We start from the raw sequence: 17,170 nt of genomic DNA, 5'->3' as shown, positions 1-17,170 counted from the left end.
TCCTGTGCAGGGTCCGTTTGAACGTGTTCTGAGGCTCAGGCCTTAGCTTCTCCCAACCACTTAAAACACCTGTGTCCGTCCTTTCCCCATGAAGAAAGCCAAAAAGCAGGAGATGTTCTGTGTTACCTCTGGCAACAGAGGGCATGTTCTCTTTTTAGTTTTTTTCTTTCTCAGCTGATTCTGCCCGGACTTCTAACTCACTTGGCGTATAGCATTTATTTCCTTATCTAATATTTTGGAATCCTGGGATGTTGAGGAGGTCTGCTGGGATGAGTTCAGCCTCCTTAGGGACCAGCAAGCTTCAGTGACTTACAAGGATGGAAAGCTCTAGATAGTTCAGCTGGCCCTAGAACCCGAGTTGCCTTTCCAGTATACTGTTGTTGCTCGTAGTGGCTAGGGTTTATAAATCACTTCCAGAGAAGAATTTGGGGATTATTTTCAAAAAGGACTGGTCGCTCTTCCACAGAAAAACATTTGAAGATGTTCACTTAGATGATTTTTGTAGAGCTCTACATCTGAGTATTTGACTCTCTTATTTTTCGCTTCTCTAGGCAAATCCGCCCTGCTTGCTGTCCACTGTCCAGTATATCAGTAGCTTTTATGCCAGCTGTCTGTCTGGGGAGGAATCCTATTGGTGGATGCAGTTCACAGCAGCAGTGGAGTTCATTAAAACTATCGACGACCGAAAGTGACCAAGACCAAGGCCCCCCAAGGCCGCAGACTGTTAGGCGGGCAAACAGATCTCTTAGAAAATGTACCAGCTACTTGGAAGGCTGAAGATTGTTTTTGTATAATATTGTACAGCATTCAGACATTTTAAAACAGATCTTTACTAAACAGATTAATGAGCTAACAAGCAGGTTCTCTTTTCTTTGGGCTCTTTTCCTTTCTGTTGCGTATTTGGTTATTTTCTTGTCCCAAGTAGAGAATTAGTACTGCAAAAAGGGACCACATTTTTCAGGTATTTTGAAATATTAAAAAACAGAACAAAATCTAGAAAATTCCTAGATCTCCATTCATGGATACCCATTCTTTCCTTTTATTTAAAAAAATAAAAAGAACAGTACACCTCTTTTTAGATGCTGTCTAATCTTACAGGCATCTAATGGAAGGAGAATTCCAGCTGCACTGAGAATTAGAACGGTGGTGACATCAGTGGCATTATCTATAGATACACTCACCTCGATTGAAAAGCTAAGAAGGAAATGTAAATATAATATATATTTATATTTGATGTAATATGGACATCTTCAGATTCTAATAAACAAGGAATATTGCTGATAGTAGGTTGTGACGTACCCTCTTGTGAAATGGTTTCCTGGACAAGGTTTAAGCTGAGCTTCAAAGCAACAAGTACACAGAAATATTAATTAAAGTGGAAAACAGTTTCTTGAACTTTCTAGGTGTGGAGTTTGATGCACAAGGCTGCCTTTGATGAGGGGTATAACAATCACTTAGACATTCCTCACCACAGACGTCTTCGAGCCTGCAGGAGGAAGGAGGTAGACCCTTTAATCGCCATGCATTGTGTACAAAGGAACGATAGACACCTGATACGTTACTGTGGTTCTTCTTATCTGAAATACTGAACACAGTGTAGAAACCCCAAACAGAACTCCTTTCAAACCTTCGATTGTAATATATTTTTGATGATTATTCACATTGAATGACAGACCAGGAATTCAGTGAATGTCATTTTTTTTAAAAACTAATTTGTATTGTCTGCTCTAGTGATACAAGTTTTACTAGTGATAAACTATTTTAATCAACCATATTATTCTTATGGAAAAAAGTCTATTTTGGCAGGTTTCTGTGCCTTTATTTCCCTCTTCTGAACAAAAGTCTATGTTTCAGTATTTTGGTTTGATTGTATATTGGTAATCAGGAGTGGGTTTTGGTGTCTGAGAAATTGGCCAAGGAGGCACACCAAAGCTTCAAGCACAAGTCTCGTACCTAAGTCACGACTGACTGGTTTCACTTTGTATGTTTCCTAAACATGGTGAGCTGCTTTTATAACACACCCGGCCCCATACTTTGAGTCCCTTGTTGCAGGCAGCATTTCTAGGCGTTTTTAAGGGAACTGTGACAAACAACCTTGAGCAGATGAATACAGAGGCTGTCTTCTCTCCAAGACCTCTGTGTTTAATTGTGCCTAAAGAGGCCGGATTTTCTTTATGCCTCCACCTCTTCTCATTCATTTATTTTAAAATACCAAAATGACAAGTTGCATAGGAGTGTGGGATGTGGTTTCTGCCTTTTAGGGAGAGATCAGAATTAAACTAGTACTACAAAATGTCCTTTGGGATGTTAGGTCAAGCAGTCTGTGTAGAGTCCTGCGCTTCAGGGGCTGTAACTGTCAAACTTGCCTGCATATTAGATTGTCCAATCCTATCCTAAACACTTTATGAGAAGAACAGTCTGACACGATTTCTAAGACCCGAGGGGGAGTCCATTTACTTCAGCATTTGATTCAATAAATGTTAAGTCAGTAGAAGACTCGGAATAGTTGGAATGCATTATTATAGGATTTCATAGAGATTTTTTTCTCCAAATGGTTCTCCATCTCTGCTGTGTTATCACTGTGGAAATAAATGCGAAGCTGTGGACGTGGCACAGGGCTCTTTCCTGGGGAGGAGAAGGTGGTGAGTTGGGGGATTTCGGGCTGCGCTGGAGGCAGGAGGTAAGGGCCGAGCAGCGCTAGAGCCAGTGGTGAGGGTAGAAGCCCACAGACCTGGCACCAGACGACGCCGGAGACAGGCAGGGGCGTGGGTCTCGCCTCAGGTGCGGCAGCGCAGCCCCGCTGTTTAAGGAGCAGCGAAGTTTCCCGCTGGAAACCCGGTTAGGAGCATGGACAAACCAGCATTCCCCATTGCCGGTTTCATGTGGCATCATGACTCGTTACGGTGCCAATCTCCGAATTGAGGAATTGGTAACGCATGGCCGTGGTAGGGCGTGAGCCAGCCAGTGATTGGATTTCGCTCCTTCAGGAAGGAGGAACGGTTGTTCCTCGGTTCTTACCACACTTCCAGTACCTGTTTTGTATGAAGGATTAGTGCAAAAGTGTAAAATCACCCACAGGAGACATTCAGTAGCCATTGATTATGACATGGAATTTGCAACGATAATGTTAAATGGAGAGAGAGTGGCTCAGTTCACTGAAATCTTACGCAGTTAACTTCTCAAATGAGAAATGAGTTTGTGTTTTGTGTTAATATTCTGCTTCTGGAGACGGTTAGGTAATAGGAATACAGATTGAAGATTGTGTTTCCTTTTGAAATTGTTTTTTTTTAAAACCTGGTTAACGTTTTGTTTGCTTTCTCCACTTTAGTTCACATCTCAGCCACAGTAATTGCTTTCTTCTGATTTTTCTTTTAAAAACCTGCTGATGAAAGCCTTTTTTAAATGCAGATATTAAATCGCTGTAGTAAGAGAATTAGGCTTTGTGAGGGATTGAGAATAGACGTGTTGCATGGTTTTTCTTTTCCTGTTGTGTCCTGGAAGCCTTTGTTTAACACGGACTTTCAGTATACGTGTTGCTGAGGTGCATGAGCAAGAGAACAGAAACCGGGCCCAGACAGTGGCCAGGCTGTGCTGAGACCGTGTAGCCGACTGCGCGTGCCCATCCAGCACCTCTGTCGCGTTGCCTGCCATGGGGATTCCAGTTTGGGCCAAGTAAAGGTCAACTACATAATTAAAATGGGGGAGACTAAATTTAAAGATTCCTCTCTCTGATGTGATTGGGTGTGGAAAGGGGAAGTTGGACCACACTTGCTCAAAATTATTAGTGGATTACGTAGAAGTGATAGAAATATAGTGGGGTTAGCTTCCTCCATGTGTGTCTTAGACTTTCTCTTCCTGCCTCTCCATTCCTGCTTTATTTGTTTAAGGAAAAGTCTGTATTTGCTGTCTTTTTAGTTCTTTTAAGTCTAGTGGATTTACTCTGTATGCAATTGCCATCATTGGGGCAGGGAGATCAGAAACAATCTTGTTGAAGCTCAAAGAATTTTTAGTAGGTTAACAGTGATGAGACATTTGAGATATTTTGAATGCCAAAATGCTTGAGAACTTTGCCAGATTAATACTTAATGTATTTTAGAATGTAGGTCACCCAAGAAGTGGGATGACCAGGAATCGCTTTATTCCTCCTGAGAACACTCGGAGAAAGGAAAACATAGTTTGCTTAGTGTCATGGTTGGTGTGGAGTCACCGTGGAGCTGGTGTGTCCCACAGGCCTGCACTCAGCAAAGGTTAAGTTCAAGAGGGAGGAAGTCCTCTCTACCGGGTTCGTGGCAGATAGTATGGGCAGCAGCCACACGCCGTAAGAATTCACCTCTGCTGAGCTGATACTCTGTCTTGTTTACCGTATTCTTGTGCTTCACCTGTATTAAAAAGCGTTGTACTGCCTCTCCTCTTGAAACTGATTAAACCTTCTATAAGCCTCAGCTAATGAGCTTGCACAATCTTGTATATGTACAGGAAGCTCCTCCTGTCTTCTAATGTGATGACTGATGTATGGTATCGTTCTGTAAAGCTGATTAAAAAGGGAGAGCAGTTGAATTCACTGGATTTTATGTTTCCATCATCTATTTTATACGCAGAAGCAGTTCTGAAAGTTTCTTTGACTTCAAATATTACTAATTTCTGCATGAATTCACACTTGTCTTTTTCTCCTGAACGTCTAAGGATATTTGTTAAGTGTGGTCCAGGAAGGAATGAGCATGAACTCGTGGTTGCTAAGGCGATGGTGAACATTGACTGGTTTCACAGTTTGTTTCTGACCCTTGTATTTGGTAGCTACTCATCAGCCTTAGTTCTGCGAACAGAAGTCCCCATCACGGTATTCACTGAAGCCTTTATTAATCTTTTCAGCTGAGGGGAGGTGCTATCAGACAAGGAGTCCTTGTCACAAGCTCACTCTGCAGGCTTCCCTCACTGGTGGAAGGGTGCTTTCCCTATATTGATTGCACTTCATTTAGAAGGAGACATTAAAAATTTGATTAGGGCTCCATTTTCATTCAGTCTGTTCAATATTAAAATCAATGCTATCACTTGCCTAAAACTGAAAATAGAATTCAACTTTTCTTGCCAACTTGGCATTACCTATGTGCTTGGACTCCTGTTATATTTTACCCACTCAACCCCGGTCTCCCAGTAAGTGGCTCCGTAGCCTTTGCCGAAGGATGCTGAGCTGTGTCACTGTTGAGCTAGGCTTCCCTGTAGTGCTGCCTGTAAGATGTGTCACGATCCTGAGAAGTGAGATCATTTCTCAGAAGCGCTTCTTGGCTATAAATGTGTCCTCTGCCTAGAGATGTAAGGATTCATTAAAGAGCTTTTGCTTCAGTCATTTCATTCCAGAAGAATCCTTTTCCATCTTCTTGGGGTACCAAAATGCAGTACATAGACTTCAAAAAAAAAAAATTGACCAAAGAGACCAGAAAAATCTCTGGCTGTGGGGATCCTGAAAACATCTTCCACATGTGGGAATAGCTCTCAGTTCCAAGTCATTGAACCTGTTGTAGATGCTGAACATGAAAACCACAGTAGACTTATTTCTGTTAACTAGGAATTCAGCATATTGCTGGCCGAAACCATTAAATTTTATGTTCCTGTGAAAAGAGTATCTGATGTGATTTTTTTTAAAGTCATCTCTATGCCGGACGGGCTTGACCTCACGACTCTGGGATCAAGAGTTGCATGCTCCACCGACTGAGCCAGCCAGGCACCCCTTTTGATGTGATTTTTTAAAAGAGGACATTTTCACCTCAGCTTTCCTTACCCCTCTTAATTGACAGAAGTTTTGTAACCAGGGCTGTTGATTCATATATGTAGCCGCTGATGTTTCTTAGTCATTCCTGGGGAATTCAGTCGGGATCTGTCCTGACTCTGACCAAATGAATTATAATCTCCAGGAGTGGGACCCAAAATTGTGCCCTAGGGAGTTCTGTAAACCATTGTTTTCCAAACTTCCCTCTTGAGAATCACCTGGTACTCTTGTTTGTAAATACGAATTTATTGAGGATGGAACCAGGCATCTTTACATCCTTTACATCCTGGCTCTAGGCTATCTGGGCTTGAGAGTCAGGAGAAGACCAAAGATTAAATTTTAAAAAAGGAAACGTAGAAGCCACCTTTCAAAGACCTGTATTACAGGTACTTGATCAGTGTTTCAGACATGAGTCTGAAAAAGTTGGCAGCTTGGTTCTCGGAAGATCTCTGAATCATGTGCCTTTACCAGGGCAAGTGGTCAGGACCCCATCATGAGATAGGTGGAAGAAAAACACCCAGTCACAGCATTTTCTCCAGCAACAGAGGAGATGTGGCAATGAGGGAATAGTGAAGCATGCAAGGGGGTGATGTCAGTCAAAAGACGACATGGCACAGTATATCGTTATTCCAGGCAGGTCTCAGAGATGGGGCCTGTGGGCATATGAAGAAGGGTCTGGAATTTATAGGGAAGGGGAAGCAGACTATGGTGAACTCACAGATATAAACAATGGAAGGTGACCAGCAACCACAGTCCTAGCTGGTAACATTTTATTTCTGAGTGACCAAAGGCATGGGATGGACGATTCTTTTTTTTTTTTTTTAAAGATTTTATTTATTCATTTGAGACACAGAGATAGAGCATGAGCAGGGAGAGAGGCAGAGGGAGAGGGAGAAGCAGGCTCCTCGCTGAGCCAGGAGCCCAGTGTGGGGCTTGATCCCAGGACCCTGGGATCATGACCTGAGCTGAAGGCAGATGGTTAATTACTGAGCCACCCAGGCGCCCCTGGACGATTCTTTTTTTTTTTTTTTTTAATTTATTATTTGACAGAGAGCACAAATAGGCAGAGCGGCAGGCAGAGGGAAAGGGAGAAGCAGGCTCTCCGCTGAGCAGGGAGCCTGATGCGGGGCTCGATCCCAGGACCCTGGGATCATGACCTGAGCCGAAGGCAGCCGCTTAACCGACTGAGCCACCCAGGCACCCCCCCCCGGACGATTCTTATTTGGCCGTCATGTGGTAGTCTTATTTCCAAATCATATACAGTCTTTATAATTTTTAATAATTAAAAGTATCTTCTATAAAAACAAAAGTAAGTCTTCCAGGTGACAGGGAAGTTTGAGAAGCGCCCAGAGAGCATTTCACAAAGCATGAACCAGTGGCCCATCTGCACCACCCACCTGGGGATGTCCGTAAGCTTGCGATTGCACCCCATAGCCCCTGAATCAGAATTTCTGGGGGAGGGCCCAGCAATCTGCATTCCTAGCAAGCTCCCCATCTGACTCTGATGCTCGCTAAAATTTGGGATCCACTGCAAAAGGTGTTCAATTCCTGAAGGCTTGGCTCCAAGTCCTGCAAGGGTAACAGGTGTGAGGAAGGCAGGCTCTTTTAAAGGAGAACTTTTGCCAGACAGCCAGTCCAATTTATCCTCTAAGGATGGCTCTTTTTATTTGCTTAAGCCCAAGTGTTTTCTTTATAACCCGTGTGGTTATGTAAAAACTCTCTTCCCCAAACCTCAAATGGCTAAACATCCCCAGAGGATCTCAGTGTTCAAGTTTTGCTATGAAAAGATATTTATCTAATCCTCCTGTTTTCTTCGCTTTCAACGTGTCTCTTCCATTTCTGTTGTGTTTTGTTTTCCCTTCGGAACTGGTGTCCCCGTGTGAGATGACAGCATTGGTTCCAGCAGCCCCTGGCTTCTGACTTAGCTTCTTCCAAAAAGCAGCCTGGGCCTGGCCCTGCTGACAGCGAGAGAACCTTTGCTTCCCTCATCCCCTATTTTGGTTCCCCTCCATCACTTTGTGGATTCCAAGTCCTGGATTTATTTTCCTCCCTCCTGCTCACCTCACTTCTTGATCACCAACAACCCCGTGTTCCCTCTTTTGTGGTCACGCTAGTGACAGGGGCCGCGCTGGGGGAGCTAGTGGGGAGTGAGTCTGAGGAAGGGGAAGGAGGCAAGTGGGTAGGAACGGGCCAGACGACACAAAGGGAAGGCGATAAGGGCCTCCTTCCAGCACCTCCCCCACCGCAAGGCTGGACCACACCCACCAGCCCCAAGAGGGTTTTTTCCCCCTCCCTGGAAGACTCCTGCCACCTCCCTAAAAGCCACGGTGTGGAGTGGTGTCTGGTCGTAGTACCTGGTGCGGGAGCCTGAAGACGGTTCCCATCTTAGCTTTGCCTCTAACCAGACCTGAGGCAGGTGACCCCTTCCTGAATTGGGCTCTATTACCTCAATGACTCTTCCAGTCTCTGGTTTGGTCACATGTATATTACGATTATATATATAAAATCTTGAAATAGTTCTCCTGTGCTGTCATCTAACTGAGGGCTGGAGCTAAAGCGCAGGACACTGTGGAGGTCACGGAAAGGGGCCAGCCCTGGCTAGGCCCCTAGGCATTCCAGGCACGGTCAGCCGAGGAGCACAGAAACCACTCGAAGGGAACCCAGTTTTAACTGAAAGGCTCCATTGTGAACCTACATCTGTTGTGCTGTGATCGTGAATACTAACCATAGTGGAACAGTTTCTGCAGCTTAAAACCTTCCGGATTTGGATACTTGAGTTGGTTCGTGCCCTGCGGTCCTGCCTCTGGGGTTCTTCTTCGCTGCCCCCATCTCTGTATCGCCCAGACCTCCTGAGCGGCTTCTCCGGAGTGTGCCTCCACCCCCACGGCCGCTTTTCCCCAGCTCTGTTCTCACAACCGCCTCCCTCTCGCCCTTTCTCCTAGGTGCCCTTAGAATTGATCAAGTCTGATCAGATTCCTCTTCTGCCTAAAATCTTCTTTCTTCTATTTTGGTTCCGACCTACTTTTCAGCCTTATGCTTCTGTCCTTCTCCAGCTCCCACCGGGGCCTCAAAACGCTTACCTCTGCCCCCAACTGTCATCCTTCGCCTGCCTGTAAGCCTCTGTCTGCCCTTACTGAGCCCTCCGGTTTCAACGCCTCTCCCTACCAATCCAGCTTCAAAGGGAGGACGGCAGACCCCCCCCAGGAGCCCCCATCCTTCCCTCTGTCCCCAGTGAGGCCTCATCCCCTGTACACTTCTCTGCAAAGCACTGATCGCCCCGGAACCCATGCTCTCCAGGGACTGTCCCACCCCAAATGGCAGGTGTCCCCAAATGTCTGCAGATGGGGGTGGAAGAGAGGACAGACCATAGTAGCTCCTTGGCAGGGAGATTTCACTATTTTTTCTTCCCAAATTCAGCCCCTGTAGGACAGGGGCTCTCCCTCCCCTACCTTCACATCCTCTGGGAAGGCACCTTGCCCCAAAGCCCTTGGCCTCCACCTCTGTAGCCCCAGCTGGTGGAGGAACTGATAAGGAGCCTTGTACCCAGCAAAGTGTGGGCACGGTCATACCAAGTCCCGTCTGCAAGGAACTTAGACTGTATGCTCAGCCTCCGGGCCAGGGTCAAGGTCTGCGGGCCCTGCGGGCTCAGGCCGGGGATCCAGGATCCCTGGGTTCTCCAGCTGCAGCTGGTCCTCAGGTCTGGAGACACCAGGGCATCTGGCTGGCCCTCAATGTCTCCAGCTGCGCACCCCTGGCTGGGCACGGGGTCCCCGGGTTCCAGGCTGCAGCCTGCCCACCACTGGGGTGGTTCACTTGGGGCTGCCCCAGGGGCGCCAGGGCGGGGGTCATGCCCTTCCTCCCACTTCTTCCCTATTCCAGATCCAGGTGCCAGGTGGCTGCCACGCAAAGAATTGGTATGGGCCCTGCTGGGCCACGTGGAGCTGAACCACCAGGGAGATGGAGTCACCAGGAAGAGGGAGCCTGGGGATGCCCTGAGGGGCAGAGGATATGCCACAGTGTTGCCTCTCAGGTGTGTGCCCCCCACACCTTACCAAGCACAGGATGGGGATGGAGGATGTCAGGTACCCTGCTGAGCGCCAGGCCCAGTGGCAGCCCACTCACACCCAAGTTCGGTTGTCCGTTTGCACCACCCTCTCCTGACCCTTGCTCCCCAGGCACTCTTTAATCCTACTCTGTGTAGTGGGGATTATCATACCTATTTATTAATTTGGGGTGGGAGCTACAAACCAGTGTTCTCTGGGACAACAGTGTCCCAGCCTGCAGGAAGTCTGGGATTTGAACTCACCGCAGCATGCCCGTCTTTGCTGGCTCTTCTGAGGCTTCCCCGGGGCAGGGGCCATGTGAGAAGGGCTGGGACTTGCGGTTTCCTGGGTTGCTGTTGGGCTGGCCGGTTTCCTCCCAGGCCCCTGCTTTGCTGTTCCTTGGGTGACATCTTGTGGCCAAGGACAGGTACACACCATTGGCTGAAAAGGCTTCCTGGTGAAGGCCCGGTCAGGCCCTTCTGGAGGAGGGGTCAGGATGGCCAGGAGAGTGGGTAGGTTCCTGGACACGGGAAACACCAACCAGTGCCCCAACTCTTTACTGGGACAGCTCTAGACAGACGCCGGGACTCATGCATGCCCCCTCCCACTCGACACACGTACACCACGTTCCTCCTTGCCCACCCTATGTTATAGCAAACAATAACCATTTTTCTCAATATACAAAGGTTTTTTTTTCCCTTTTTTTATTTATTTTTTTAATGCTCTTTTTTTTTTTTTTTTTAAGATTTTATTTATTTATTTATTAGAGAGCGAGCGAGAGAGAAACAGCATGAGAGAGGAGAGGGTCAGAGGGAGAAGCAGGCTCCCCGCCGAGCCGGGAGCCTGATGTGGGACTCGATCCCAGGACCCTGGGATCATGACCTGAGCCGAAGGCAGTCGCTTAACCAACTGAGCCACCCAGGCGCCCCTTTTTTCCTTTTTTTAAAAGTAGTCTGTACACCTGGCGTGGGGCTCAAACTCACAGCCCCGAGATCAAGAGTCGCATGCTCCACCAAGTGAGCCAGCCAGGCGCCCCTAGGAAGTGTTTCTATAGCAACCTAATGGCAAGGTCATCCCCATTTCATAGATGAGCCAGCAGCCCTGAGTCACATAGCCAGTGAGGAACCAGGTCAGGACTTGAGCCCAGCTCTGACAGGCTCCTGGGCTAGATGACCTCGCTGGACAGTCTAGTTCTCAAACTGTGGGGACCCTCAGGCCCCATCCTTCACGAAGGTGCCACCAAGGGTGTGCATATTATTAGTCACAATAATGCCTCGAGTTCTAGGACCATTTTCATGTGCCAGGCACAGAGCTGAGTGCTTTATACACGTTATTTCACAGAAGCTGGGTAGTATAATGAGCCCCATTTTACAGATGAGGAAGCTGAGGCTCGGAGTGGTGAGGTGGTTTGTATAAAGCCACGTAGAAAATAAATGGCTGAACTAGGATCTGATCCAGGCCTAGAGGATTCCCAAGTCCTTGTTTTTAGCTACTGAGGGGTCCTGTCTGCCCCTCTGCAAAATATCAGCCCAGCAGGATTGGGGGTGGGGGCCCCTCCCAGGGGGTGGAAGCAGAAGGAGTTTTGCCAACTGTAGAGGATGGTACCCATGATAGTTCTTTATTATCCTGATCCTGCTGTGCACTTCTCCTGTGCCTGTGATCCTCTCCAGGGCAGGGCTGGACACAGGTGGCCTCCCTAGTACCCAGCATGAAGCCTGGCACCCAGCGCACACCAGCAGATCGGGCTGAATAGGATTCTCTGGAGCACGGAAAGCCGACCTCCCCGCTTCCCCACACACAGCTAGGTCCACTCCCCAGTGTCAAGGCCACGGCAAGGACAGAGGGAGCATCTCCACCTCCCCATTCTCCTTGTTCAGAAGAAGGGGTGACCTTCGCCTCCTCCTTTGTTGTAACAGGCTGGCACCTGGATTCCCATGCAGGGCCCGGGGTGGGGGGAGAGGGCCTGGTTGCTGGGGACCCCTCGCGGACCCCTGAGAAAGCAGCAGGGCAGGCGGAATATAAATGCGGCCGTGAACGCAGAGGAACAGATGAGAGAGAGCCTCCAGGTGACTGGGTGGAGAGGACCCACCAGGGCGGCCGCCTCCTCTCTGAGCACAGATTGAGCCCATGATGAAGATGAATGGAAACCCCTTTGCTGGAAAATGTGGAGGCAATCAAGAACGCTACCTGGGCCGAGGGGCCCTCCCACCAGCTCTGAGCCGGGAAATGTTAGGATTTGGAATTTCAGCAGCGGCCACGTGGTTAGCACGGAAATCAGGCAAAACTCGTGACAAGCAGCCCCAATTACAGGATAAATGATACAGGCCGCCCGTTAGCTTGGCAGGAGTTAGTGGACTCAAACAGCGGCGGCGGGCGGGGACCGGGCAGCCCCCGCAAACAGATGACAGCTCGCTCCAAAGAAAGGCAGCCCGGGTTGGTGACAACCGCTGGCCCCTGCCTCGGGCCCCTCGGTGAGGCGGTGTTAATGACCAGAAGCTTTTCGAGCCAGTGGCTGTGGGAATTTTAAAGGTGGGAGAGTGTTTTGCGGGTTATCTAGTGTTTGCTGATGAAAACAAACCAAACTTGTCGCTTCCAAATCCCACCCTGGGAGGCAGGACTGATGAGGACACTGTGTCTTCATTTTCCAGGCCGAAAAATCCCAATTTTTCTCAATATGTCCACCGCAGAGGAATATGTGATCATTCGGTCGCACGCATGGTGGACCAGGAGGAAAGGTTCGCGGAGCGAATTAATATTGTTGACGAGATTGCAGGGGGCATGTTTAACTCACTTCAGGTGCTCTAGAAGATTCGCACAATGGATAAGCTAATTACAAATCATGCCTATTTATTCATTAAAAAGGACCTGGGGGAAATTCAAAGAGGCAACACTGTCTTAACATCATTCAATTTGCCGTCTGTGATTAAACGGAACACAGCTGTAAGACTCCAGAAATGTTGCCTAATACCCGCCTTCTCCCTGGTTGCGACTGACCTCTTCTCTGGGGCCCTTTTCCACCCTCCAGCCGGGTCTTGTTCTTCTTCTGCCCTTTGGACGCTCACGGGCTACTTGGGACTTTGGGCAAGTCCCTGCACCAGCCCGCGTCTCAGTTTCCTCATCTGTGAAGTGGGTTCATGACCCTCTGGCTGTCAGGGTTCCTGAGGAATAAGGAGGTGACAGATGTTCAGGGGCTGTTCCAGAGCTCAGACCGTAGCTCTGTGGGAAGGGCCTTCTCTGCCCTCCCATTCTGCCTCAGTACACCGGGCTGCTTGCCCGCCCAGTGCTGGATGGAACGGGCCTGACGCCTCCCAACCATGACCCCGGGAGTCCAGCTGTCCTTCTGGGGCACAGTGACCACCAACTGTCTCAATTTGCCCAGGACCGAGGGGTTTCCCGGGATGTGGGATTTTCAGGACTAAAACCGAGACAGTTCCAGGCAAACCCGGACAGTTAGTCACTCTGTGCTCAGAGCCCCACAAAACTCTCCTTATCTACGTGGCCTAAAATAAGTGAAAAATAGAGCTAGCTTTATCTTCAGTCCATTATCCAAATGTCTGGGAAGCCCTAAGGTTATTTATTATCACCAATAAATTATAAGAACCAAACAGCCAACGTTTGCTTAGCATTTTCCAATTCACGAAGTGCTTTTAACTTACGGGATGAGTGTTTTGGGGCTTCCTTTCCATGTACTCAGCACCCACTCGCTGAATCCCCAGAGCGGATGTGGGAAATAGGAGTCCAGGGGCTGTGGCAGGTTCTTGTCCCTGGTCCTCTGTGAGGCCACAGACCCTCGGATTCTGCAACTCGGCTCAGTGCACTGTTTCTGTCCCTCTGTCTGCCTTGTTCAGAGGCTTCCGTATCTTAGAAAGGGTCCCTAGCCACAGAGTAAAAGATTAGCCTGAACCGAATGAGATCACCCTCTTTGTGGATCCCAGTCAAACATGGGCAGTTTCGTATGGTTCAACCTAATACAGTAGTGGTGATGTTCAGGCCACGATGCAGCTTGAGACACTCACTTCATTTCTCTGAGCCTCAGTTTCTCATCTGAGGAATGGGGATATTAATAGTTTCCATGTCCCAGGGTTGCTGTTGGAATTAAACGAGATCGTCCGTGGATGGCATTTCAGTAACGCCATGCGTGACACAGAGTAGGTGCTTTCTGAATGAGGGTTCTTATTTTTGGCTTGTATCCGACTGTGGCCTTCATCTTTCTGAGTTGCCTGTGGTCAGCCGACAAACGGCGGAATGAAGGAGCGAGAGTAAATGCGCGCATGTTTCCCAAATGACCTTGAACTCACATAGGCTGCTTCCCCCTCTGCCAACCAAAGGGCTCTTCCTCTGCCCCCCCTTCCCTTGGAAGCCTCTCGGTAAAACACCCCATTTCCCATGGCTCCCCTCGGGGGGCCTGATGGGTTGTGAGACATTTTTCCATCCCCCCTATGGTTTCTAAAACATACAAATCATTCTGGCTGCACTTCTGTGTTTCATTACTAGGGATGCACATTTGAAAACAGAGGGTGAGGTTTAAAAGCAACATGCAATTTTTATTACATATATCTCCAAATCTGCCATTAGGCCCGTCCCCGTGGTGTTATTGACCTTGATTCTTTCTCATTTGCATCCTGCATTTTTCATCCTTTGGAATATGGTGTTTTGGGACTTCTCCATCATTAAGTGGATTTACAGCAATTTCCCTGTGTGTTTTCTCCAAGGGATTCTGTTATGAGATGCACATTAAATCTCCATTAATACCTCATTATCCGACTGATAAGATTACCATGATAATGAGGCAGAAATTCTAATTGTTTCACTTCTTATTGTGCCTTCCATTTAATCCTTTACTCTACCTGGAAGTTGGTCATGAGCTGGAGAGCACCAGGCTGAAAAAGACTTTCCAAACAGAGGACCAGAGGCCGGGGTTGTTGTGATCAGTAGTGACTGGGGGAGAGAAAGGAGGTGGGATAGTGTTTAAATTAATTACATTTCCTGGGCAAAAAGTTTGGGGGAGGAAAGCTATCTGAGGTGGACCTAGTTGGCTTATGGAGCTCCTCGGCTCCTGTCCCAAACACACACACACACACACACACACATGCATGCATGCACACACACGTGTCCACGTGCACAAATGTGCATGTGTATGGATGCATGGGCACGTATTCTCACACACACATAACCACTCACACATGTGCACATAAGACACGTATCTGAACTCCAGGTTCAAGAGAGCCTAGCCTCTTGACTTCATGCTGTTTTCCCACTGGCCCGGACCCTCTTCTAGACCTTTCCTAGCTCTGAAGCTCTCCGTGAACCTGCCTTCCAGATTGGTGAACTCATTTGACAAAGAGTGAGAGGCACTGAGCCAGAAGACATTGGGGGGCAGGAAGGGAGGGTTAGAGACAGCGGGAGCAGGGGTCTCTCCCAGGCAGAGCCTGCGCAGGACTGTCTAGGAGGGCTTCTCCCACCGGGGCATCTCCACACACCCCCTGCCCCCGCCTCCCTCCTGTGTCCCGAGTGTGCTCATCTGCTTCAGGTCAGCTCCCACATCTGTTGGGGAGGGAGGTCCCCCGAGACTGTCCTGGTGAGGCTGGCTCCCAGCTGCACATCCCCAGGAAACTCCCCTGAGTGGGGTTGCTTGGACTTTCGAAGACATGGGCTCTTCTTGGCCCTTATCCTGCCCTTGTGCTTGGATCGCCGACTCCCACCCCCACAGAAGCCCTCCCTTGAGGCAGAAAGAGCATTTCCAAAGATGTTGCAGAGATTTGGAAGTAGCTAGCGGGATGGTGGCTGCCGGGGTGGATGGTCTGTGGCCGGAGAAGTGGCATGTTGGTGGGCCCGGAGGCGTCGGGAGGCCTGGCCAGGCCAGGAGGTCAGGGAGGGCGGGAAGGGCAGCACGGCTGCGGGGGCTGGGGGGGCTCACACGTTGTAGACACACGCACAACAACACGGTCTTTCCCGTTATCTGAGGTTTAATGGCAGACTGGTGCTAATTTTCCTGTGGCCTGCTGTGTTTCCCAGGGCTGCCGTCAGAAAATACCACAAACAACAGAAATTAATTTTCTCACAGTTCTGGAGGCCAGAGGTCTGAAATCAAGGGGTCAGCAAGGCCGTGCTCCCTCTGAGACTCCTGTAGAGCCCTTCCCGCCTCAGCCTCTGCAGGTGGTGACAGTCCTGGGTTTCTTGGCTTGTGGCTCCACTCCCTGCCACTTGTCGTCACGCGGCCATCTTCCATCTTCCCGAGTGAGACTCCCCCCCTTCTTATGAGGACAGCGGTCATATTGGATTAGGGACCACACCAGTGACCTCACCTTAACCCGGTTACATCGGCAAGGACTCTCCCCAAGTGAGGCCACATCCCCAGGTACTGGGGGTTAGGACTTCAACATATCTTTTGGGGGGACACAATTCAACCCATAACACCTTCTGAAATATGTCCATGTAATTAATATATTATCAGTAACATTAGGCAAATACTAGTGCAGTCGGCGGGATTTGTGAGTGGGTTCTCAGATATTGACGTCCGGGCCACACTGTTATGACGTGGCCAAGGCTGGACCACATCAGATGGTCCTCAGGGTCCCATTTTCCAAGGCAGTTGAAGATCCACAGATTGGCAGACCTGGAAAGCCTTCCCGGGACCCGTTCGACCCCGCCTTTTAGCTGTTGTGAATGATGCTGCGTGAGTACGTATGAACACGTCTTCAAGTCCCTGCTTTCCGTTCTGTTGAGCATACCCCAAAGTGGAATTGTGGGATCATATGGCAATTCTACGTTTAATTATTTGAGGAACCACTATACCTCCTCCACAGTGGCTGCGCCATTTTACATTTCCACCAGCCATGCACAGGTGTCCCAGTTTCTCCGCTTCCTGAACAACACTTGTTATTTTCTGGGCTATTTTGTTTATTTTATTTTATTTTATTTTTTAAAAGATTATTTATTTATTTATTTATTTATTTGACAGAGAGAGACACAGCGAGAGAGGGAACACAAGCAGGGGGAGCGGGAGAGGGAGAAGCAGGCTCCCCAAGAGCAGGGAGCCCGATGCAGGACTCGATCCCAGGATGTTGGGATCATGACCTGAGCCGAAGGCAGATGCTTAACTGACTGAGCCATCCAGGCGCCCCTCTCATTGTAATTTTGATTTGCATTTCCCTAATGATTAATAATGTTGAGCATCTCTTCACGTGCTTATCAGCCGTGTGTATATCTTCTTGGGAGAATTGTCTTTTCAAGTCCTTTGCCCATTTTTGAATTGGGTGTTTGGTTTTTTTGTTGTTGAGGTCGGTTTTATACACACACACACACACACACGTAAATGTACATTCTTGATATTAATCCCTTATCAGATATGTGACTTGCATAT

The 17,170-nt window shown here is 48.5% G+C and overlaps 1 protein-coding gene and 1 pseudogene across 5 annotated transcripts in view; both read left to right on the top strand.

Annotated features, from left to right (window-relative positions):
- GAPVD1 (GTPase activating protein and VPS9 domains 1) overlaps positions 1-5,615 on the top strand; it is an 80,097-nt gene extending 74,482 nt beyond the window's left edge. For 4 of the 5 annotated variants that reach the window (XM_035015813.1, XM_035015814.1, XM_035015811.1 and 1 more), the window contains one exon: positions 552-732. In XM_035015813.1, the coding sequence (XP_034871704.1) occupies positions 552-692 (141 nt within the window). In that variant the 3' untranslated portion in view covers positions 693-732. Of the gene's footprint in view, positions 1-551 lie in introns of all 5 variants that reach the window. The other variant, XM_035015812.1, reaches the window with a different exon arrangement.
- LOC118018116 lies at positions 2,891-12,612 on the top strand (annotated as a pseudogene).
- The last annotated feature ends 4,558 nt before the right edge of the window (positions 12,613-17,170 follow it).

The sequence above is a fragment of the Mirounga leonina genome, unplaced genomic scaffold (assembly GCF_011800145.1).
Source record: "Mirounga leonina isolate KUSES-001 unplaced genomic scaffold, KU_Mleo_1.0 Mir_170, whole genome shotgun sequence".
Taxonomy (NCBI): domain Eukaryota; kingdom Metazoa; phylum Chordata; class Mammalia; order Carnivora; family Phocidae; genus Mirounga; species Mirounga leonina.
Note: the sequence above shows the minus strand (reverse complement) of the source record. Positions and strands in the feature narration are given on the sequence as shown.